Genomic DNA, 22,977 nt, shown 5'->3' with positions numbered 1-22,977 from the left:
AGGTTGAGGGTTTGGAGCTTGTATACACCCCCAGGCCCCAACTCATCTAGCCCCTTTCTTTGTTTTGTAGCAGATTAACCCAACTTGACAACCCATTAAAATTGAGATAAACCCTGTAAAGCTCGAGTTAAGTAAAGGGGACTGATACATGCTAGCCAGGTCTGTTTCAAGGTCATATTGGACTACATAAAGGTCGAACTAAGGTGAGATTGGTAAATGCTAATCAGGTCATGTGTTTCTGCCTAAGGCTGTCTTAAGACCATGTCTAGAACTTGTAAAACTAGAGTAGTTTTGGAATGTACTTTGTCCTAGAGTTGCACGTTAAGGCCTTAAACAGGTCAATTACCAATTTAGAGTAGAACACAGACAACGCGGACCGATTTCTAATTTTCTATTTAATCAAGATGCTAGGAAAAACTAATTTTCTATTTAATCAAGACGATATGAAAAACTAAGAGCCGAGCAACACCTGATCGCGGACCATTTCGGGTGAGGCCGAAGCGAAACCAATTAATTGCCATTGTGCCAAATCATAAGCCGATCAAATCGTCAACCCACGAAAACAATTAACTACCATTGAGCTAAATCATAAGTCGGAGTAAAGTCGATCAAATCGTCAACCGACTTAATTTGGTCTGGTTCGGTTTGACTCGACTGAGTTCGGTTGGTCGCTCCGGCTGAACTCAATTAATCAAATCAAACATGAGAAAAAAAAAAAGTGAACTTAAGCGAGAAGAATAATGTTAAAATTTGATGTTGGTTTTTAAACTATTATAGATTTGTATCGCTCCGGCTGAACTCAATTAATCAAATCAAACGTGAGGAAAAAAAAGAAGTGAACTTAAGCGAGAAGAATAATGTTAAAATTTGATGTTTTTTTTGTTGAAAGCTGAAATTTGATGTTGGTTGTTAAACTATTATAGATTTGTATTACATATTGTATTATGAAGGAGTTAATTCTGTTTCGGCCTCCGATTTGTGATCAGTCTGACAGTTTGATTTGAACTGTAAGGACCAAAAAGATTTCATCTTTTTCTAGAAGTACCTTAGGGGGCAAAATTGAATTAATCTTCAAAAACTTAAAAAACATTAAAGTCATCTTATCTGTCCCTGTCTCTTCCATTTCATCACCTCTTTCTTTCAACTTCATCTCTGTCACAACCTCATCATCTTTTCCAACGAATGTTGCTGATCGACCAAATTTTCTAGCGGCCTCCAAATTATAAAAAATTTTAATTCTTCTTTTTTTTTCCTCTTTCTTTTTCTTCACTTTTCCTTTACTCTCTCTCTCTCTCTCTCTCTCTCTCTCTCTCTCTCTCTCTCTCTCTCTCTCTCTCTCTCTCTCTCTCTCTCTCTCTCTCTCTCTCTCTCTCTCTCTCTCTCTCTCTCTCTCTCTCTCTCTCTATATATATATATATATATATATATATATGATATATATATATATCCAGCGAAGGGGAAGGGCTACGGCAACAGGGCCCCTCCCCTTCGCCTGAGATATAGAAAGGGAGAGAGAAGAAAGGAGAGAGGGAGGAGAAGAAGAAGAGTAAGGAAGAAGAGAGAGACGAAGAAGAAGAAGAAATCAAAAACTTGAAAGTTCGAAGGTCACCGCAATTGCCCGACCGGCGATTTTCCTCGGTGAAGGTGAAGTAGAGAAGAAGGGTGATGAAATTGAAGATAAATAGAGAGATGAGGTTGCTTTAATGTTTTTAAAGTGTATAAGGATTAATTCCATCTTCGTCCCCAAGTGTGCTCTGGAAAGTGTTGAAATTCTTCTCGTTGTTAGAAGCCAAATGGAACGGGCGACGCTTATGGTAGCTAAAACGGCGACTTGGTCACAAATTTTGGGGTCAAAACCGAATCAACCGTTTTCAAAAACCTAAGCTTCAAGCAAACTAAACCAAGATGAGTTGATCGCTTTTACCGTCGGCCAAAAATAGCCAAACCAAACCAAACCAAGATTGGTCGATAGCCTTTGCTGCCCAGCCGAGCCGAGTAAAAAGTTGTTCCCTTCCGCCCAAAAACGATTGGGTTTGGTTTGGCCCTTTTTCTTCTTTCTTGTTGCCCTCGAGAGACTGTTTATCAGCCAGCAAAGAAAATCCCCCGGGCGAATTATTTGATGGTTTCTTCATTCTATCTTGAAGAGTAGCAGATCAAGAAAAAAAGCCCTAGTTTCGATCTCGTAAAAGAAGATGGGAGATTTCAACGATGCTTTTAATCGCAATAACAGAGATGCAGCAGCCGTACAGGCTCGTACGAAAGCTCAGAATCGCGCCTCTGTTCTTCAACTGAAATTGGTATCAATTTTTTCTCTTTCTCTCTTCTTCTTCTCAGAATGATTATCAGTTTCTCAGCTCGATCATGAACACCTGTTTATACACGAGGCTAGGGGTTTTCACCAAAAAGTGGGGGGAAATGAAGAAATTTTGTTTTTTTTGCCTCTACTGGGTAGAATTTAGGTGAGGTTGAAAGCCCCTGTAGTAGTTCACCTGATCATTTTCGGGTAACAAAGTTAGGGTTTTGGAGATGTTTTGCCAGAACCTCATTAGCAAATGTGATTAGATTAAATGTTGAGAACTTTCTATCAATGTTTATTTGGGTTTTTTCTATTGCAGATTGGGCAAAACCACCCAACTGGCCTCACACACAATCTATTGAAACTATTTGAGCCTCGACCACCATTGGAATACAAGCCGCCTCCTGAGAAAAGGAAATGCCCGTCATATACAGGTTTATATTTAATCTGGGTTTTATCTTCACTATGATATATGATTAGGGGATTCGATATATTAACAAAGTTTTTCTTTTTGTTTGCTATAAGGAATGGGACAATTCGTGAGCAAGTTTGCAGAGCCTGGGGACCCGGAATATGCTCCACCTGTGAAAGAGGGTGAAACTTCGGTAAATTAATCCTTCCCCTCAGCTCTTCCTCCTCTAAATCAGGATTCAGGATTCGTACTTTTTTATGCTACTACATTACTTGCTGCATGTGTGCTTGTTGTTCTTTTTTATGTTGTTTTCAAGAGATCTCTTGATTCATTGTCTTTATATCTTGCTACAGTATATTCTACCTTCCATTAAAAAACATTTCTCTTCGATCTTCAGTAATTTGCCTAACTCAGCCGTCACTGTTCCTACTCGTAGAGTCGTAGATTACTTCCCTAGTCCGATAAGCCATATTAGTTTGTTTTGTAAACTGAGTTACCGAAATTTGACTTCATGTGTATTTGATAATATGTTTTGGTATTTACAGGCACAGAGGAGGGCACGTGTTCACAAAATGCGACTTGAAGAGGGTGCAAAAAGGGCTGCCGAAGAGCTTGAGAAATGTAATGTCTCTTCCTTCTCATAACTTTCAAGTTGGATAGATATGATGCAGATTGAGCTAACGAACCTTTGTGGTGTATTTTCATGTTCTGTTTCAGACGATCCTTCTAAGGATCCAAATATAGTGGGGGATCCATACAAGACATTGTTTGTGGCAAGGCTGGTAAGTACTATTCTCTTCTTAGTTCTTACTATGCACATACAAAAATACTTCGCTGGCAAGTTGCGAAGATTTTAAGTTATAATTGTCTCCTGCAGAATTATGAGACAACTGAGCACAGAATTAAAAGGGAGTTTGAATCATATGGGCCAATTAAGCGGGTAAGTATCTTAAAGCCAAAAGGGCTTCAGGTTATTGCCTTTGACTTCTTTGGTAAGCGGTTCACTTATGTAATATATATACCCATTCAACCATCTTTTCTCTCTAATGCAACTGCAACTGCAACGAGAACATCTTGAACAGATGAAGAACGCTAAAATGCTTCAGATTTTCTTAGCTAAATCACTGTCATATTATTTTTCTTGAGATATCTCATATTAATGCCACCTTTTTCCTTATTTATGCTGGAGTGTACTTGAATTCATTGGGTATCGTGTATATACAAAAATAAGTGTTGGTAAGACCAATCTAAATTCAGTTACTCAGAAATCAACCAGTATTAGAATGGTAAAATATCTTCAGGCTCTTTATTGTAGTCTTTAAATTTTTGAAAAAAAACCCTTGGTATGGGTGTTACTCAAGCGGTTCTCCTGTTGGTAAGTTTATTATGGTCATCCATTCGTATCAGCCAGCTATGTCGCAACATCTCCTATTGGACAAGCGTCACTTATTGGACTGTAGGTCTCTGAGGGATTTTCTTGAGTACTTCCCTGTTCTATTCACTTGTGGCGCGTCAACATGAGATTCGAGAGTAGTGGTATGTACTGGAGGGCCTTCCCTTATGAGGTCCTTCTTTCCTGGTAATGTCAAATGTTTTGTAGCCGGGTACTGCATCATGGGTGCTGAAACTCAACATTTAACTTAAAGACGGAGTGATGCATACCCTGCTCAATTTTTATAATTTTGGAAAGAAAATTCTTGACAGTTTCTAAAACGTTGGGGGTGGTCAATCTCAGTGGAACTAACAGGTATCCTTGCTTCTAATGATAGTTTACATGAGGTGTTACACTGTTACCTGGGTTTCCCTAATTTTAAATGGTCAGAAAATTTCTTAAGGATTAGGTGTTATCTTAGTGTTCTTTTTATAGTATCTTGTTTTTAAGCACCCTGGTAAGGTGATGGTTATTCAGTTTCCCTGTACCTTCATCTTGTGCCTACCAAATTCAATGATCCTGCTGCATCCTGCATCGGAAAGCTGTAAACCTTAGTGAGCATGGGTAATTATTCATAGTTCCATTGGACTTTATTTCCAAGCCTCCTGTGTTAGGTAATTCACAACTCGAGAGTATCGCAATCTTTTCCCAACCTTTTCCTGTTCTAATTGTATCTTTGTGGTGCTACTAAAACAGCTTTAATTTTGAGTTTAAAGGTCAACTAAAATCCTCGGCAGTACAGAGAATATTCTGGTATTTTCTATGCTATCTAAAATTAATTTTCTATTCAAGTTTTCCCTGGTAAGGGGATGGTAAATCTGTCTTGCAACTGATAAACCGGCTACACACATGAGATTTTTTGGGAACTCTAGCAATGTTGGTGATGCATCCTGCTTGGTGAAGCTGTACACCTTGAAGGTGAGCACGGCTTCTGAGGCATAGTGCCTGTCTGCCGTGCCGTTAGGATTTCTTAATTTTTTTTTTTTTTTCTAGTGGCCTAGATAACTTATCTATTATTAGTTAATATCATTTGCTTTTATCTATTTCCTTCCTCACATGCCTTCTCCTTTAATTGTGTTCCTGTTGTAATTTTAGTTTTCTTTCTTTTCTCCCTCTCGGGACTCCTCAGGTTCGTATGATTACCGACAAAGTACAAAACAAGCCAAGAGGTTATGCCTTCATTGAATACATGCATACGCGCGATATGAAAGGTTTGTTATTTTGTGTCTTACACATGTAATAGTTTTTTTTCTTTTTTTTTTTCTTTAATTATTTAATGGTTCCAATCCTGTTCTGGTTGGTAACAATTTACATATACAGCTGCATATAAGCAAGCTGACGGAAGGAAGCTGGATAACAGAAGAGTGCTTGTGGATGTTGAACGTGGTAGAACTGTTCCTAATTGGAGACCTCGCAGGCTTGGTGGTGGACTCGGATCAACCCGTATAGGGGGTGAAGAAGTCAATCAGAAGTATTCTGGCAGGTAATACTTTAACCAACTCTTACTGTTTGAATAATAATTAATTGGTTGAATGTTGTTTAACCTGAACCACCTCTAGTGCATATATAGGAAGTAGTTTCACCTGTTACCCTGTTCATATTGACAGTATCTTGTCAATGAGAAGATGCAGGCTCGTTATCTTTCAGGAACCCTTTAGTTTGTGTTTCCACCACCAGCTTTCTGGTTTAGTGCTTTTTTCTGTGACCACAGTAGTTTTTTTCCTGGTCATTCAGGTAGTTCTTATCTTCTATTATACTAATCTATCATTTATCTAGTTGATTTTGCTGACTAATTTGTTATGCACAACACAAGTATATCAAATAGCTGCATCCAATAATGTGTAGCCATATATATATATATATATATATATATATAAGGTGGGTGCCCAAACCCGCCCACTGATTTAGACTCCTCCTGTACCCGTGCTTTGAGCCCATGGCAACTTTGGATTTAAGGTTGCCCATTCTTACTGTTCCATTATCATCTGCTAGCCTTGTCTTATGCCTAGTTATAATTATACATCCTATAAAATTTCTCCCAAGCTTTAATACCTTTTTTTTTGTTGAAGATGGAAGTTAAATACTTAAATAAGAGGGTTTTTAATTGGAGCTATAACAACTCATAATCGTAGCCCTTGTATATGAGATATTGACTTAGCACTGCAATTGGAATAAGTGTTCTAGGCATAACTGCGTAAGCATCCCATACTGACTTTCGAGTTTTAATTTCTCAGAGAGCCTCAGCAAATAGCTTCTGGAGGAGCACCAAGGTCTGAGGAAAGGAGCCGAGACGAGCGTCACGTAGACCGGTGAGACTCACACTTATCACTTATGTCGTAGTTGATCATTCTATTCTGCTTCTTCAATCTCTCGTGACTCTTGATTCTGGATTGATCAATTTATACACTAAAGAAGTCAAGAAACAAACAGAATATATCTAATTGCAAGGAACGTGTATAAGACTTTGGGTTGAAGTGTTCTTTACTTGGATTACTCAAATGGAAGCTTAATGGAACATTTGCACCATTTCTGATATAAAGACTCCTTTTAAGAGAATAATAGATCTTGTCGTGATAATATGAATGTGTTTCTTAAGATAGATCACTTTTTCTTGCAAATTTTCATTTTTGCGAAGAGTTTGAATAGCTAAAAATATGCATTGTTTCAGGGACAGGGAAAAGTCTCGGGAAAGAGGAAGAGATAAAGACATGGAACGCGAGAAATCTCGTGAGCGTTCCCATGACAGAACGAGGGATCGTGAACCAAGAGAGGACAGACACCATCGAGATCGTGACAGGAACAGAGACAGGGATAGAGATCGTGGGCGTGATCACGATCGAACACGGGATCGTCATAGAGACCGTGGTCGTGATCGTGATAGAGACAGAGACCAAGACAAGGAACGTGACCGTGAACGTGGTCGAGATCGTCCTCGGGATAGAGATGAGTTGGAAGATACTGAGCAGGAAGGTAGACATTCTCGCGACAAGGAGGCTGACCATGATCGTGGTCAGTCAAAACAAAGAAGGAGCAGGCATGGTGAAAGGCACAAGGACCCTGACCATGAACGCGAACATGGTTATGATCATTACCCTGACCAAGGCCATGGACAATATGATGACCATCTGGAGCCTCGCCGTGATCATTACAACGCTGACCAAGACCCATATGATCAAGATCCTGAGAACTACCAAACTGCCCGTGCAACTTCTGAGGCAGATGAAGGGGAGAGAACTCATGAAAGAGTTTACCAACGTTCAGAAAGGTCTTTCTCACGAGAATACGAGTAATAGGCCATCTCTAACTGCAGCACCGGGATTTCCATAAGTCCAATAAACATAAAAAGATCAGGATAGTCGCTTTCTCCGTTTTCTCCTGCTTTTAATAGGTTCCCGTCAGTTTGGACTTTGTTAGGTTCTGTATTTTGTGTAGTTTTCTCAAACTGAATTGTATTTCATTTGGATGCCTTCGTGTGTTAAATTTGGTTGGAGATATGGACTGAGTTTATTTCTTTCCTTGTTTATGAACATACAAGACTTTCTTCACTTTGATGTTGATGTTGCACCTTAAGCTGTTCAGTCTTGCTCGAAGAATTGATGATACAAATTATGATTTCCAGTCTTTAGTGTTTCTCTCAGATTTTAACAAAAAGAAAACAACTGGCGTTTCTCTTCAATGTGGTTCAAGTTTTAGCTGACGCAAGTTACCATGTGGTTTCTTCGACTTACTGTAATTGCTTTTGTTTATGCCATCCAACTATACATTTAAAAAGAAAATACCAAATGAATTTATGTATTCGCTCTATGGACAGTAAATTCCGCTCTTCTGGTGTTGTATGCTTCTCGTTGTTTAAAAAACTTAAAGAACTCAGAACAACAGGACAAGTGTGAAACGTAAACCCGAGATCGCTATTCGCGTAATAATAGAATCCAATGTAAGCTGTTTTTGTCATAAACCTGGTACATTTCTTTTTTATCATTCTTAAACGTGTTCCAGCTTTACCATAGAGAAACCTGAATTGTTCGGGTGGTACCGTGGACTGCCCTTTCAGTTTGGAAGACAAGGTTCAAACCTTGTTGGATGAGATTTCGGCTATCTCTTCAAACCACTCCACTGACATCTAAAAGAAATAGGAGTTGTTTTGGAAATATGAGAAAGTGTAATGCATCAACCTGAGTTCAGACTAGAGTCATTTAAGTTTCTTTTCTAGAAAAAGATAGCACCTCATTATGTTTCTTCGTTATTCTAACATAACAATTTCATTTGAATGGAGAATATCATTCGCCAACATGTAGCAAGGAAATCAATATCGATACTTGATTAGGTTTCTCTGATCATCGTCATCTCCGCTCTTACCATCTTTACCAGTGGCATTTGCTTTAGGTAAGTATCTCTTTACTAACTTCTATCATTTTGAATGGAAAAAAATTTCAAGTATATTATAACTTGCAGGTGGTGAGGAAATAACCCACATTGTTGAGAAGTTGGAGAATCATGAGTTAATGGGTTTGAAATTTTTGTCATCCAACTTAGCCTAGTTGAATCTTAACTATTATGGAAGTTCTTGATGAGAATTGGCAAGTTTAATTTTGACTGCACTGTTTCCTAAACCCTGAAAACAAGGATGAAAGCGGGTCTAATATCACCGAAAAATATAGGTTAGCTGTGAATTTGATTTATTTTACTTCTTCAATACAACAGCGAAACAAACATAACTCACAGACATTGACTGTGCAGATTAACTAGACAGTTAGTTATACATAATGGTTCTTTTATCAGTCTTTCGACTCTATATTAAGCAATCGTTTTAGTATTACCGAATCAAACATACCTCCGATTCAATCAAGTGGGTATTACACCTAATTCCTTCAAATCGACAGAGACGGCATGTTGTAAGCTCACGAACAATCCCAAAGATGGAGAAAGCAATTCGAGATGAACGAAAATAAGGGCTGCGGGATATAGTGACTCGGACAGTCCTTGTAAAGTTGTTTGAATACTTAAATCATCTGTGACTGGAAACTCATATCGTCTTTCTGTGTCCTCCGAAAGCCCAAATCTGCATAATAGATGATCAGTTACTTGCTACTCTTCTAAGACACACAAATACTTTTCGGAACTGTGTTTCTCTGGTCTAGGAACCTCAAGGAAGTGAAAGATGTATCTTATATAGATGTGGTAGTTAACTGGGAGGTTTGGATGATGTAACAAATTCCTCTCTATTGTTTTCCTTCCCTTGTAATAATTTTAATATATTAATTATAAATAAGTCGAGCCCATATCCTGAAAGATAGTAATTTGTCCGACTCATCTTATATTATAATCTGTCATGGGCAAATGTCATGTGTGATATACTTGAAGGTAGAAACCAATGATTTATCTTGAAATCACATACTTCGTTTAAGAAAACTATACCACCAATAACCAGTGCAGTTAAAAATCTTACCTTTAGGTCTTTGTCCCAACTTCCTGTACATAATGCACTCCCATCCGAAGACAACCCCAAACAGCTGATTCGTCCATTATGTGAGTTTTGTAAAGAGCCCAAATTCAGAACAACCTGAGATGAAGAAGGTAATAGTTAGAGAACAAAAATGAGTCCAATACCACTACAGGAGTTTAGAATATCTTGACTTTTCCTGGTACCCATTTTAGCTTTTTATTTATTTATTTAATGTACTATACATTTTACTTCAGCATCAGAAATTATGATACAACAAATATTTGTCTGAGTTTAGTACCAGTTAAGATCAAGAGGTACGAAACAAGATAACAAAGGATAGCATGCAATGCCGTTCATGAAAATATACAATAATGAATCAGAGCATGACAAAATGTGAGGAAAGAAATGAATCACCTATACTTGTTAGTATAACATAATGTATAGTTCGATGTATTGAGGTTGCTTTACTACCCTCCTACTACAATTACTAACACGAATATCGACAAAGGTTTATTACAGGCAAAAGTCTGAACCAAAGTAAACTCTTCTCTTCACATATCGCATGGATAATATTAAGGCAAAGACAGGTTGGAAGGTTTGAAATTAAAATTGGCGAACAAGTACCTTTGCTAGTAAGGTATCCCATACATAGCAATCGCCATTTGAGTAACCAACGAATAAAAGCCTGCCAGATATCGAAAAGTCGATGGATGTCACGGCAGGAACACTTCCATCAGAACGTTGTTGATGGTAGACTTGGAGCTCATGTCCTGTCCGGATGTCAAATAACCTGCAGGTACCATCATCTGATCCAGTTCCGAAGCGTTGCCCATCGGGAAAGAATTTTACAGTGTTAACATCAGCCTTATGGCCATGATATGTGCTAACTGCTCGATTAGCTTTTCGAGTATCCCATAAACGAGCAGTTGTATCACATGAGCCAGACACAAACATCTTTGGATTTGACGCATTTATCGAGACGCTGGAAAATAAATGTCCGAGAGAATCACATATACTAGAAAGTAAGCGAGCAGGATACTATTTAATGGGGAATGTTATTCCAACCATACCTCAAAACATCAGCAGTGTGGCCTGAGGGAAATTCACCGCCACAAACAGAAACCTTCAGGCCTGTGGTAACATCCCACAAGATGCATGTCTGGTCGCCTGAACTGGTTATTAGATGAGTGTCCTCGTCCGGAACGTACTGACAAGAGGACACATATCCCTTGTGTCCGCTAAGAATCCTTGATATTGGTAAATTCCCATCCCTGTCAACTGGTGAATTCAGATTGAAGGTAGAGCATTGGTTATCAAGTCCACCACATGCAACAGACTGACCACTGGGAGAGAAAGCACATGTCATGACCCATGCACAAGGTAGTTTTATTGCGTGTGTTTTCTGACTTGTTAGAGCATTCCACACAATTAACCTTCCATCTTGAGATGCACTGACAATTCGATTCTTTCCAGGAGCCCAATCTAATGAGTAGACCTGCGTAAAAAAATGAAGATTTAATCTCAAATTCAAAAGCAAAGTTGCTTACAAGAATGACACTACGAATGAGAGATAAACCGGAAGTGTTACGGCAACCTACCATCTTTACCAAATTATAAATACACTAAAAATTACCACAATAGCTTAGCGTTCTAGATTTGGGTACACGACGTATTTGTAGATACCAAAAAGGTCGGAGGGCATATGGTCCATTTTCGTTTGACAAATAGGCATCCGCTAGAAAAAATATATATATATAATATATAGTCCACACACATGTAGTGTGAGTTATTTCACTACTAAACGAGGCCCTCCATATTTGAGAATTTCCGAGGCACCCGATAAAATAATTTGTAACTTGAACCTTAAAAGGAAATATACTTAAAGTTCTCTCCCTAATCTCACTGGCTATATCATTACCTACGTATCATGTCCAAATGAATAGATAGCATATTCGACTAATCCCTCTACCAATAGTATTGCTCAAGACACCTAAATCACCTAAGGTAACAAATATTCAACGACAAAAGTAAAGAACAACTGAATGCTAGCGGACCAATGTTATCCATTTACGACCCAAAACTTCGGCATTAAACATACAACTATTCCTTGGTAAATTTGAGATATTGCAGATGATTACAACTATGCAACTTGATGTCCAAAATAAGAATATACAGATTCTCTATCCATTAATAATAACAATAATCAATCTAAAAGTGTATACATTACAGTATAAAATTAACATCTTGGTGATAGATAAAACATAAGCAAGATTCACCAATTGAAACCTTTATATATCAATTGACAACAAGAATGATAAGGTAAAATGTTTACCTTTCCAGCGTGACCTTGCAATGTCCTGCAGCAAACCAGATCCGTTGGTCCAAAACTGATGGGAGTTCTTCCTTGTAATTTGGCATGACCAGAAACTGCACAAACAGATCAACATAAACATAAAACTAGACAGAGAGAGAGAGAGAGAGAGATCTGAGAACATCAAAATCAATTCTAGAGTAAGAAAGTAGTAATCAAAGACTGAAAATCTAGAGAAAGAGAGAGAGAGTTGGTAAATGAAGTATACCATCTGTGTCAAGAAGAAGAAGTCGAGTTTGCTTTAACCGTTCTCTGAGAGAATCGACATTAGCTGTAGCAGCTAAGTGTTGCTCCTTGAGCTCTTCAACAGACATCTCAAACCCCCCCTACCACTAACAACAAACCCAAATACTAGTCTCCTACTCCCAACCAAATAATAGTACTTACTGATTTAAACTTCCATTAAATCTTTGAACTGAATTTGAGCCCTAGTTTTCATTCTGCGAAATTGAGACGAGTAGCAATTGATGATGATGATGATGATAAGACCGAGAAGAATAAGTAAGGAAGGAAGGAAGGAATGGGGGAAGAAGAAGAAAAGTGGGGAAGGAAGGTTCAGACTTCAAAGGACATTGGGGTTGTTGTTGGTGGAGAGAAAAGAGTGGTGGACCAGGTTTCCAGAGTCACGAGTAGCCGGCGACTAACCACCATCTGGTCAATATTGGTCCCACTCCCACCACATTTGGTCGTAATTAATTTTTCGGAAACACTGTAGACACGGTTGTTTACTGCTAATGCTACTAACTCATGTGCTGCAATATTGTAAACCTTGAGCAGTACTAGTATAATTGAAAGGACTCTGAAAGTAATTTATAGATGTCGGATATCGCTGAGTATTGGTCGAAGTTACCAAGGGATGAGATTGTCTGGCAAGAGAAAGTAATTTGTGAGTCGTTCTCTATTATGATCTTTGGATAATGCATGGTTCTTGCAAATTCAATGCATAGCAGAATAACACTCCCCTCTGTTTCAGTTGGACATCATAATCGACGTGTCACTTATGTCTGCTTATTAGAGATATGGAGTATTTTGTTGAGGGTAGTCGGATGAACAAAACGTTGTCTGGGGCAGAGTGCCTATAAAATCCAGTTTTATGCGGGATCGACCACAGATAGGCGAGTTCAGTAAAACTCGTGAATTACTACGAAGGTGGATATGCACCCTTTAGTATATTGACATAAAATCCACTACCCTTGTGGGTAGCCTATGGGTCAGACTTCACATGTCAGTTTGACACAAATGATGAAATAATAGACTAAGTGTCGATGGATAATCCAATATTCGACGTCCAATCCGTATCTGTATATGTATTCACATATTCAGATATTCCTTATCGGATATTTGCTTATTGGACATAAATTTGGATACACCAATATCCGATCCGATAAATATCTGCATCCGATAAGCAATATATAAAAATAATAAAAATACAAATTTTGTTAGTAATAATATATATATTATGGTTGAGATTTATTATTTAGATCTAATGGTTAAAAACTTAATAATGATTTTTTTTTTCTTCGGATATTGAGTATTATCCGATATCCATTAATACTATTAGATTTGAGTATTGATATATAATATCAGTGGGATGTCGGATATCCGATAGCTTATCTGATATCGGATACAAATATGTCTATAATATTCGATCAGATAAGCTACCGTTTATACACTTGTAATGGACTATCGAGTCCTCTTATACTCAACATACCCGTGTTCCACATCCATTTGAACCAATACACATTCAACCTGCAACGCCCACAAATTTTGTAAAGATAAAATCTCATAAGTTCATATAAGTCTGTGGTATTATTTTCATTTCAATACAACTCTCTGTATTTTAATAGAATATATGAGTTCCATGGCAAAATTCAAATACTAATTTCTAGCTTTTTTTTTATAAAATTGTTCATATTTTTTCTAACATTTTACTAATTAATTTTAAGACATTTCGATAATAAAGTTTACCAATTCACAAAAGTAAGGGCAATTCCAACGTGATGGAGTTGGGGCTCCCAAATTCACAAATTTGAATTTGGGAGCCTCAACCCCATCCCCAACCATCCCAACTTGGGAGGTCTGGTCTGCTCGTGAATGGACCTTCAAGGTCTGTTCACGCATACCTTCGCCGGAGTGTTAGAGAGAGGAAAAAAAATTATTTTTAAAGGTCGTCCGACCGGAAAATTGGCCGGCTGGCGACCTTCACCGAAGAAGACGATGAAGTGCGCGAGAAGGTGAGGTGGCAGAGATAGGTGATGAGATGGAGGAGAGAAGGTGATGACTAGTTAACGGTGTTATAACGGTAACTAAAAAATGGAGCCATCTGGGTATTTTTGATAAAGTAGGGGGCTAGACAAGAAGCCGGTCATAAAGTTGGGAGCTATTTGGGAAATAAAAGAAGAAAAGACATTGAAAAGTTAAAATCTGACTTCTTAGTAGATGCATCGAAAAATAGGGCTGTTCATCGGTTGGATAACCGAAATTTTCAGGCCATCCAAAGACCGAACCGGAAGTAGCGGTTTCTGAAAAATGATGGTCGAGCCAATCCGGTTGTGGTTCGGTTCGGTTATCCAACCGAACACTATATGAGCGGTTTGGTTCGGTTGGATTACCGAACCACCTGTTGTAATTTAAAAACCCTAATTTCCATTTTCTGGCATACACCTGCTGCAATTTTAATACACCAAATTTTCATTTTCCGACATAAACCTGCTGCAATTTCTAATTTCTACATAAACCTGCTGCAATTACAAGTTAAAAACGTAAAGTTTTCAGCATTAAATCACAATCATCAAGTCACATAGGTTCTCAACATTAACTCATTAAGCGATAAAGTAAATGATAAACATAGGTTCAAACTTCAAAACGTAGATTGCTAAATCCCTCCAAATCATTTCCTTCTTCCGTTCCTCGTACTAAGAACGTTATCTCCATTCCACATTCATTAAGCTACATGGATCAAAACTAATTAAAGTATAAGTATCAATGAAACTAAACATTCTAGCTCAATTTAATTTAACAAGATAAGCTTTGTTCATGACAGTTCTAAATGAACCTTTAGCAGTGACAGCAAAAGCAAATATGATTAATGGCCACTGTAAAAATTTCATACAATCTATGTTATTTGCTTGGCTACTTAACCTATTCCACCTCCTAATAATAATATTGAGATTGATAATAAGAAAGTAACAAAGTTTATCACACCAATCAAAGTATTACTTCCTCTCATCTTTCTCTATAAACTCACTTTCTCTTCTCTCTTGGACTGTGTTCTTTACCAAGGGTTATGAAGATATTGAAATTTTAGTGTAAAAGAAAACAAACCCCACTATATCATTTACTAAATTTGTACCGAAACTTGTTCGCTGTTATATCATTTACTTATAAACCCCACTATGTACAAAAGAATCAAACCCCAGAGAATCATACTTCATACCAAATCATCAATTCAAACAAAAAAAACAATAGGAGAAGAAAGCAAACCTTGGTATAGCTTTAGTTGATGTTTTTAGATGAAACCCATGTGAGAATAACCTTGAACTGAATTTAAGTTTGGTGATCCTGAAAATTTTGGTAATCAATTTAAGTGAATAAACTTTTCAATATATTCATTACTCAATTTTGAGAATAAGCTTGAACTTGAACTGAATTTAAATGAACCCTAGATTTAGTAATCAACTAATCATCATCTAGAGAGATAGAGTTGTGTTACCTTCTGATTTTGTAGAGAGAGGGAGGTATAATCACCTGAAATAGAAGAAAAAAAAAAACTCAATAAACACTTAAATGAACCCTAGATTTAGTAATCAACTACAACCAATCATCATCTAAGAACTTCAAAAAAGAAAAAACAAACCCAAAGACTAAACAAACCCTAAGAAAAAACAAACCCTAAGACTAAACAACCCTAAGAAAAAACAAACCCTAAGAAAATTTTTTGGTTCATTAGTCATTACCTTAGCTAGAGAGAGAGAGAGAGAGTACTAGACGAATGGAAGAGATATGGTTGCTTGAGTTCGGTGCTGGATTTCGAGTGCTTGATCGGACGTCCGGCGGTGGATTTCGAGAGATGGTAGTCTGTTTCGAGAGATGGTGGTGGAACTTCGAGTGTTTGCCTGTTTGTGAAGAAATTTGGGAGGTAGGTTAGGTTTTAGGTTGTTTATTTGTTTGGTAACGGGTCGGTTCGGTCTCTCGGTTATCCAGGGGCCTCATCCATACACCGATCCGAAGCCTTCGGTTTTGGGCTTTAAGTAGCCGAGCCAATCCATAATACTTTTGGATGGGTGCCCGAACCGGCCACACTTTAGGGCCTAATCAGGAAATAACCCAAAATTAATTGACAAAACGATTTAGATGCTCCAACCGGCCTTATTGAAATTGAACATACACCGACTCATTTGGCACATCTCGTTGCGGAGCCAATAGCTACTCGCCTCGAGATACACAAGGCCAACAATTGTAATTACGGGCAACTTTTCGGGCTTTTACAAAATTTATTTTCCCGCCTAAATAACCCATCCCACTTTTAATTCCCACCTTCTTTCACAATTTCCCCTTGTTTCCTGTAGAAAAACCCTAGTTTGCTTGACTTCTCATTTCTCGTTCGATCGTCTTCTTCACTTCGGATTCTTCTCTTCTGCTGCGGAAGGTCATCCGGTTTAAGCCATGGAATCCGCTACTGATGCGAAGACCGACGTACCGGTTGATTCTCCAACATCCGTACTTGGAGAAGAGGTTTTCTCTCTCTACAATACATCTACCATTTTTGTTCTTTCAACTTTTTTTTTTAAAGATCGAAATTTTAGGGCTTTTGTGTTCTTTTTGTAGTAGATCATATTAGATTCATGGGTTTACGGTATAAATTTGTTTATCAGGGTATGTGCGAGGAGGAAAATGGAGTGGTTTCTGATGGCAAAACTGTTATAGATCTAGATGGAGAAAATGGGGATTCTTCCGTTTTATCAGAAATGGCCGAAGAGGAAGAAAAACTAGAGGAAAGTCGTTTGAAGGAGGAGGATGATGGGGTAAAGGAAGAGGTCACAATGAACGACACTCAGTTCAACAAATTGGATGAACTTCTGACACAGACAAAACTCTACTCCGAGTTCTTGCTGGAGAAAATGGACGACATCACATTTGTAATCTATAAAAAAATCCTCCTTTTTTTCATTTCCTTCTTGTAAAGAAATCAGTTTATATATGTTTGATTTGAGTTAAAATGTGTGACTTTTTTCCTTGACAGAACGGCGTGGAGGAAACACCAAAGGAAGCAGAAGAAGAAACCGTTACTACCAAAAAAAGAGGCCGTGGTGGGAAGAGAAAGAAGGCCACCAATCAATACAACTCTGTAAAATTCTTCTTACCCATTGTTCTTGAAAATGTTTTATGAAGTACTTTACTGTGCATATATGTCTTTCCCCTGTTAAAGTTGTAGGTCGATAAAGCCCTAAAGAACAATCAGTCAAGAGTTCAAAATCTATTAGGCTGCTTTCATTAAAGAAACAAAAGGTTTTGTTTTCCCTGCAAACATTTTTACATAAAATCGTACAAATTTTATGCCCCCCTCCCCTGAAACTGCTTTACACAGCACCAGACTGTTTTTTCATTTCATTTGCTGTTGTGCATGTACATACATTTACGCCATAGTTGTGCCATTTACAAACATGGGCACAACGAATAACCATTGTGAGTTGAAACTCGAAAGATGCATTAAGCTTTTATATACCTTTGCTCAAGGTTACGAGTTTGAAATATTTTGTTGTGTCTATTTGTAATCAGATAATCATATTCCAATATGCAATGGAGATGTGATTATGCCTTGTTTGCCCATGTAATGATGTTATGCAGAAGAAAGCCCAGAAAGCGGTTGCAGTCATGTTATCAAGAACCCAAGATGGTGCGACGCCTGAAGATTCTAGCCTTACTGAGGAGCAGAGAGTTGCGAAAGAGCAGGCTGTACTTGTTCCCCTACTGACTGGTGGAGCTTTGAAGCCTTATCAAATCAAAGGTGTGAAGTGGTTGATTTCACTTTGGCAGAATGGGTTGAATGGGATTTTAGCAGATCAAATGGGTCTTGGAAAGACTATTCAAACAATTGGATTTTTGGCTCATTTGAAAGGGAAGGGCTTAAACGGACCTTACTTAGTGATAGCTCCTCTTTCTACACTATCAAATTGGCTCAATGAGATATCAAGGTAAATTTTGATCTGCCCTTCCCCCTCCAAGTAATTTGTCCACTTCAACATAACAAATTTTTTTCTACAACTCTTGTCTGTAATATAGGTTCACTCCTTCGATAAAAGCTGTTATCTACCATGGATCAAAGAATGATAGGCTGGAGATCATAAGGAAGTACATGCCAAAGGGTAAAGCAGTTGGGCCCGACTTTCCTGTCATAATTACCTCATATGAAGTTGCAATGAATGACGCTAAAAAGTATTTGAAGCATTACAGTTGGAAATATGTTATTGTAGATGAGGTTAGTAGTGATACGTTGGCGCACACTCATACACTACTTACCCTTTTTAATTCCTTTTCAGATACATGCTTGCAAGTCGCAACCATGTAGTGCTTAAGTGCTCTTAATATACCAAGCTGTATATTCTTGCAGGGTCATCGGTTGAAAAATTCAAAATGCAAGTTATTAAGAGAGTTGAGGTACTTGCCGATGGAAAATAAGCTTTTACTAACTGGAACGCCTCTTCAAAACAACTTGGCGGAACTTTGGTCACTGTTGAACTTCATCTTGCCTGATATTTTTTCATCCCATGAAGAATTTGAGTCATGGTAAATTAAACATTTATTTGGTTTGTTTATTTTTTTCTTTTATAACTATTGATTTCCAGTAGATCTGTGTAACTATGTGTTAACATGCTGATGTTGTTTCCTTTGAATATGCGACTTCATCTCTAAAAAAATAAGATAACAATATTAGCTTTGTCATTTTCATATGCCATAGAGTTCATATAATATACTCAAGCACGATGCTTTCTTCAATTATTCAATAAATCACAACAATACGTGTGTTAACAATATTAGCTTTGTCATTTTCATATGCCATAGAGTTCATATAATATACTCAAGCACGGTGCTTTCTTCAATTATTCAATAAATCTCAACAATATGGGTGTTTGAGTGCTGTGTATGCTGCAGGTTTTAACAGTCCAGGTGGTTATTTTGTTGCATTTCATATGCAGGTTTGATCTATCAGGGAAGTGCAAAACTGAAACTGAACAAGAAGAGTTGGAAGAGGGAAGAAGGGTTCAAGTAAGCATTCTTGCTGATGATATATCTTGTAAATTTAACTACTCTATATGTATCTACTAAGGAGATATGAATATTCATAGGTGGTAGCGAAACTACATGCAATCTTACGCCCATTCCTCCTCCGAAGATTAAAGGCAGACGTTGAGCTAATGCTACCCCGGAAAAAGGAGATCATCTTATATGCAACTATGACTGAGCACCAAAAGAAAATCCAGGATCATTTGGTTAACAAAACATTTGAAAACTATGTTGTGGAGAAAGGAGACAGGAGTAAGTTATTACTTTACTTATATTACCTAATACACAGATAATGAAAAGCTACAAATATTTGCATGTGATTAAGGTTCCCAGTAGATGCTTGTAAGGATGGTCTGTACCTTCAACGGGTTTCTTGTTTGTTAACATATTGCACTTGAACGTGTGTAGCAACTCTTCGCTCAAATAGCCGAGTTAAAAATGTAAACAAGTAACCAACATAACTTGGTTGTCATTCCTTTCCATATTGTACCATTTTTCTTTTAGTAACCAGTATAGGAGAGAAAAATACTGGACTTGATAGTGCAGATATCTGAATGCTAGTGTTGTGATCTACATTCAGTATCTGTGACCTTTTCCCTGTTGGACCTTATTTTCAGCCTATTCTTGCATTGCTCCTCTTAACGTGCTTTCGTTTGAATGCAGAACAAGGATTTAAGTGCAAGCTGAACAACTTGATGATTCAACTTCGGAAAAACTGCTATCATCCTGACCTTTTAGAATCAGTTTATGATGGGTCAGGTATGCATCTTACTTGCCCTTTGAACTTTTCAGTAAAAATTTCTACTAACAATTTTTCTTGCTTGTTGTTTCCCCAGCTTTCTATCCACCCGTAGAACAGTTGGTAGAGCAGTGTGGCAAGTTTCGCTTGCTGGACAGGTTATTGGAAAAATTACTAGCTCGGAAGCACAAAGTATGTTTCTTATTTTAAATGTTGGGGGCTTTCTACTTAACTGTTTGTAATGCAAAATCACTTTAAAAGTGTTCCTATTACAGGTCCTGATATTTTCTCAGTGGACGAGGGTATTGGATTTAATAGATTACTATTTCAGTGAGAAGGGGCTTCAAGTTTGTAGGATTGATGGTTCAGTTCATCTTGATGAAAGAAAGAGACAGGTATGGGCTTTTTGGTTAATGTTCCATCTTTGTTATTCGCACTACATGCTTTGTTTACTGGATCATTTGTTCTTCATTGGCTAACTGAAGTACCCTATACTTTACCTCATTTTGCATGTAAATATTTAAGGTAATGCCAGTAAATCATTAAACATAGAGTGGTCATCTATTGCTTACGAAGCATTTGTTTGTTGAGCAGATCAAGGAGTTCAACGATGTAGACAGCAGTTATAGAATATTTATTTTGAGTACTAGAGCTGGTGGGCTGGGAATCAATCTCACTTCTGCTGATACCTGTATCCTATATGATAGTGACTGGGTAAGATTTTTATGGTCCTTTCGTGCTTATTTATCAGTATAATCTTGGGCTTACAACCTGACTGATGGTTCGTTTAATAATACGCAGAATCCTCAGATGGATTTGCAGGCCATGGACAGATGCCACAGGATTGGCCAAACTAAGCCTGTTCATGTTTACAGGCTCGCCACTGCCCAATCTGTGGAGGTGAATGTTTTATTGCTGTATATTTACTTTTATTTATTTATTTCTTTACCCCACATTTTGTATGGTCTGTGGAGAATCCTGAATATGTTTTCTTGTTAACAGGGTCGTATGTTGAAGAGAGCTTTCAGTAAGTTGAAGCTTGAACATGTGGTGATTGGTAAAGGACAATTTCAGCAGGAAAGCACGAAATCTAATACTATGGTCCTTGAGGTTTGTCTTCTCTTGTAATGTAGTCTTTTGGGTGTAACCTAAACACATCACAAGGTAGTATTTGTTTTTCTCCCAAGTCATATCCAAAATTGACTGGAGGTCTGGAGTAACTCAAGTCAGATTTTAGAATGTTGTTTTTGTCTGACTTGTATGTCTTGCTCAAATGGCTTATTTGGGTTAATTTTTGGCCCACTTCAGTTCCCCAATTCAGACCCAGACAAGTCAGATTCAGCAAATGTGAGAAAACAAACGACAGCTTAGACTAATTTCTTGGTAGAACACAAGAGTCGTCTAAAGTTTCCGCATGCCTCTTGAAGCTCTCATATACCACACTTTATTATCTTGTATTAAGTACAAATTCTTTAGTGTAGTTTTTTTGCTTTGCCACTTGTATAACTATTCAATACCACCTTTAGCGATTGAAACCCCGATATCATCTTTCCCTAGGATCATTTGCTCAGCTAGTAACATCATCTTTCCCTAGGATCATTTGCACCCAGGTTTTAGTTGATTTAGCCGAAAGGAGTCCTTAGTGGAGAACCGGGCCTCATGAATTATGTTTGGAACCTGGAATAATTGTAACCACCAACAATCGACAAAAAAACTTTTCTAAACAGAATCATTGTATTTCAGGAAGAAGATATTCTATCTCTGCTTCGAGATGAAGAAGATCCCGAAGAGAAGCAGATTCAGACTGATATAAGCGATGAAGATCTTGAGAAAGTCATGAACCGGAGTGATCTGGAACTGATTGTTGAACAATTGAAAGAAGACACCGATAATATTCCAGCTGCTGCGAGTGCAGTTCCTCTCAAAGGGCCAGGCTGGGAGGTAGTTCTACCAGCTACTGGCGGAGGCATGCTTAGCACACTCAATAGCTGATAAGTCGATCAGATCGAACTATTTTTTTGGTGAGGGCTATCTAGAATCATTTACCGGTTATCTGTGGTTATCTTTTTTTCACAGAAATTTTGTGACAATTATTGGAGAAGCCCTCTTCTGCTTACCTGTTTTTTGTATATGTTAGAAAAATGGCATACTTGATGTTTCTGAGGTTGGGGATGGTTTCCTTTGGATGGAAGCTAGTTTTTGTGTGGTCAGATACAGTAAACAGAAACATGTTACGGATTATATTACCTTATTGGGGGAATTCTTGTAATTTTGATTGAATGTTGTTTTTTCATCGAAATTTCTTTCTTATTATTCGAACTGATTGGCTTGAGTTCCGACTCATTGAATGGATGTTGTTGTACTTTGTCTTATAAAAAATACAATAGTCATTTTTTTTTGTTAAACACAATAGTCATTTCTTGTTATTTTAGATGATGACTTATTTGGTTTAGGATTATTTCAGGATTATCTCAATTTGAATCGACGTCGTTTCACATATTTTTATAAAAAAAAAAGTAGACATTTTTTCCAGTACTTATTCATGCATTTTCTTGCGCAAACATGTGAAAATAATTCATCAATTTAACCGGTGACCGAAAATTGTCTAGCCGTGGCGTCTGGGAATACAACTTCTGTTGGGCAGCATATGAAAATTTTGGTGGGAAATCCCCTAGACCCAGTACCCACCACCACTTTTCTCTATCAGTACGTTGGCATATGGTCGTCTACAAATAATTATTTTCAGCAAAGAGTTGTCAACAAATGATAGTTGTCGGTGACCTTCATAAAAAAAGAAAAATTCTTCTTTCTCCTCTGACACGAAGAGTCATCGACAATGGTAGCCTTCTTGCTTGTCAGCGATTCTTCGATCAGGCGGAGATAAAGATAACAAAATAGAGATACAAGTATGGTATTCCTCCTAATCGATTGGTTGTTGATTGAACTACTAACCAGTGGGGTATTGGCTGATTCGCTCAGTCGAAGAGTCACTATCTGTTT

At 37.7% G+C, this 22,977-nt stretch overlaps 3 protein-coding genes and 1 long non-coding RNA gene across 4 annotated transcripts; 2 read left to right on the top strand and 2 right to left on the bottom strand.

Annotated features, from left to right (window-relative positions):
* Nucleotides 1-1,846: 1,846 nt before the first annotated feature.
* Nucleotides 1,847-7,685, top strand: LOC147545260 (uncharacterized). Its single transcript, XM_086637086.1, has 10 exons — nt 1,847-2,297; nt 2,616-2,730; nt 2,822-2,901; nt 3,254-3,329; nt 3,426-3,490; nt 3,586-3,648; nt 5,270-5,351; nt 5,461-5,623; nt 6,375-6,449; nt 6,809-7,685. Exons 1-10 carry the CDS (start codon nt 2,193-2,195, stop codon nt 7,428-7,430), a joined length of 1,446 nt encoding a protein of 481 aa, XP_086493212.1. The 5' UTR covers nt 1,847-2,192; the 3' UTR covers nt 7,431-7,685.
* Nucleotides 7,686-8,799: 1,114 nt separating this feature from the next.
* LOC147545259 (guanine nucleotide-binding protein subunit beta-like) lies at nt 8,800-12,734 on the bottom strand. The gene is made up of 6 exons (XM_086637087.1): nt 12,163-12,734; nt 11,916-12,010; nt 10,654-11,078; nt 10,208-10,565; nt 9,587-9,700; nt 8,800-9,199 (listed from the first exon to the last, which is right to left on the bottom strand). Exons 1-6 carry the CDS (start codon nt 12,266-12,268, stop codon nt 9,164-9,166), a joined length of 1,134 nt encoding a protein of 377 aa, XP_086493213.1. The 5' UTR covers nt 12,269-12,734; the 3' UTR covers nt 8,800-9,163.
* Nucleotides 12,735-15,288: 2,554 nt separating this feature from the next.
* On the bottom strand, nt 15,289-16,144 carry LOC147545258 (uncharacterized). Its single transcript, XR_015223935.1, has 3 exons — nt 15,911-16,144; nt 15,667-15,701; nt 15,289-15,515 (listed from the first exon to the last, which is right to left on the bottom strand). It is a non-coding gene; the product is annotated as an uncharacterized LOC147545258 (long non-coding RNA).
* Nucleotides 16,145-16,324: 180 nt separating this feature from the next.
* CHR1 (chromatin remodeling 1) lies at nt 16,325-22,382 on the top strand. The gene is made up of 15 exons (XM_086637425.1): nt 16,325-16,688; nt 16,829-17,092; nt 17,197-17,301; nt 17,802-18,148; nt 18,237-18,432; nt 18,565-18,740; nt 19,151-19,220; nt 19,301-19,490; nt 19,902-19,997; nt 20,075-20,169; nt 20,253-20,372; nt 20,572-20,691; nt 20,779-20,877; nt 20,980-21,087; nt 21,721-22,382. The coding sequence occupies exons 1-15, from the start codon at nt 16,620-16,622 to the stop codon at nt 21,967-21,969; spliced, it is 2,304 nt and encodes a 767-aa protein (XP_086493551.1). The 5' UTR covers nt 16,325-16,619; the 3' UTR covers nt 21,970-22,382.
* The last annotated feature ends 595 nt before the right edge of the window (nt 22,383-22,977 follow it).

The sequence above is a fragment of the Eschscholzia californica genome, unplaced genomic scaffold, assembly GCF_041429995.1.
Source record: "Eschscholzia californica isolate CP2 unplaced genomic scaffold, dmEscCali1.0.p SCAF_4, whole genome shotgun sequence".
Classification (NCBI taxonomy): Eukaryota; Viridiplantae; Streptophyta; class Magnoliopsida; order Ranunculales; family Papaveraceae; genus Eschscholzia; species Eschscholzia californica.
This window is presented reverse-complemented; position numbering and strand designations above follow the sequence as displayed.

What these genes read in the sequence shown, in the direction of transcription:
- LOC147545259 (XM_086637087.1), bottom strand. Translation starts at nt 12,268, where the DNA reads ATGTCTGTTGAAGAGCTCAAGGAGCAACACTTAGCTGCTACAGCTAAT. An exon ending in TGCAAGGTCACGCTGGAAAG is followed by an intron (nt 11,079 to 11,915) that starts GTAAACATTTTA and finishes TTTTTTACGCAG; the next exon opens with GTCTACTCATTAGATTGGGC. An exon ending in GGGATACCTTACTAGCAAAG is followed by an intron (nt 9,701 to 10,207) that starts GTACTTGTTCGC and finishes TCTTCATCTCAG; the next exon opens with GTTGTTCTGAATTTGGGCTC.
- LOC147545260 (XM_086637086.1), top strand. Translation starts at nt 2,193, where the DNA reads ATGGGAGATTTCAACGATGCTTTTAATCGCAATAACAGAGATGCAGCA. An exon ending in CTGTTCTTCAACTGAAATTG is followed by an intron (nt 2,298 to 2,615) that starts GTATCAATTTTT and finishes TTTCTATTGCAG; the next exon opens with ATTGGGCAAAACCACCCAAC. An exon ending in CATTGTTTGTGGCAAGGCTG is followed by an intron (nt 3,491 to 3,585) that starts GTAAGTACTATT and finishes TGTCTCCTGCAG; the next exon opens with AATTATGAGACAACTGAGCA.
- CHR1 (XM_086637425.1), top strand. Translation starts at nt 16,620, where the DNA reads ATGGAATCCGCTACTGATGCGAAGACCGACGTACCGGTTGATTCTCCA. An exon ending in CATCCGTACTTGGAGAAGAG is followed by an intron (nt 16,689 to 16,828) that starts GTTTTCTCTCTC and finishes TTTGTTTATCAG; the next exon opens with GGTATGTGCGAGGAGGAAAA. An exon ending in TTGATGAAAGAAAGAGACAG is followed by an intron (nt 20,373 to 20,571) that starts GTATGGGCTTTT and finishes TTTGTTGAGCAG; the next exon opens with ATCAAGGAGTTCAACGATGT.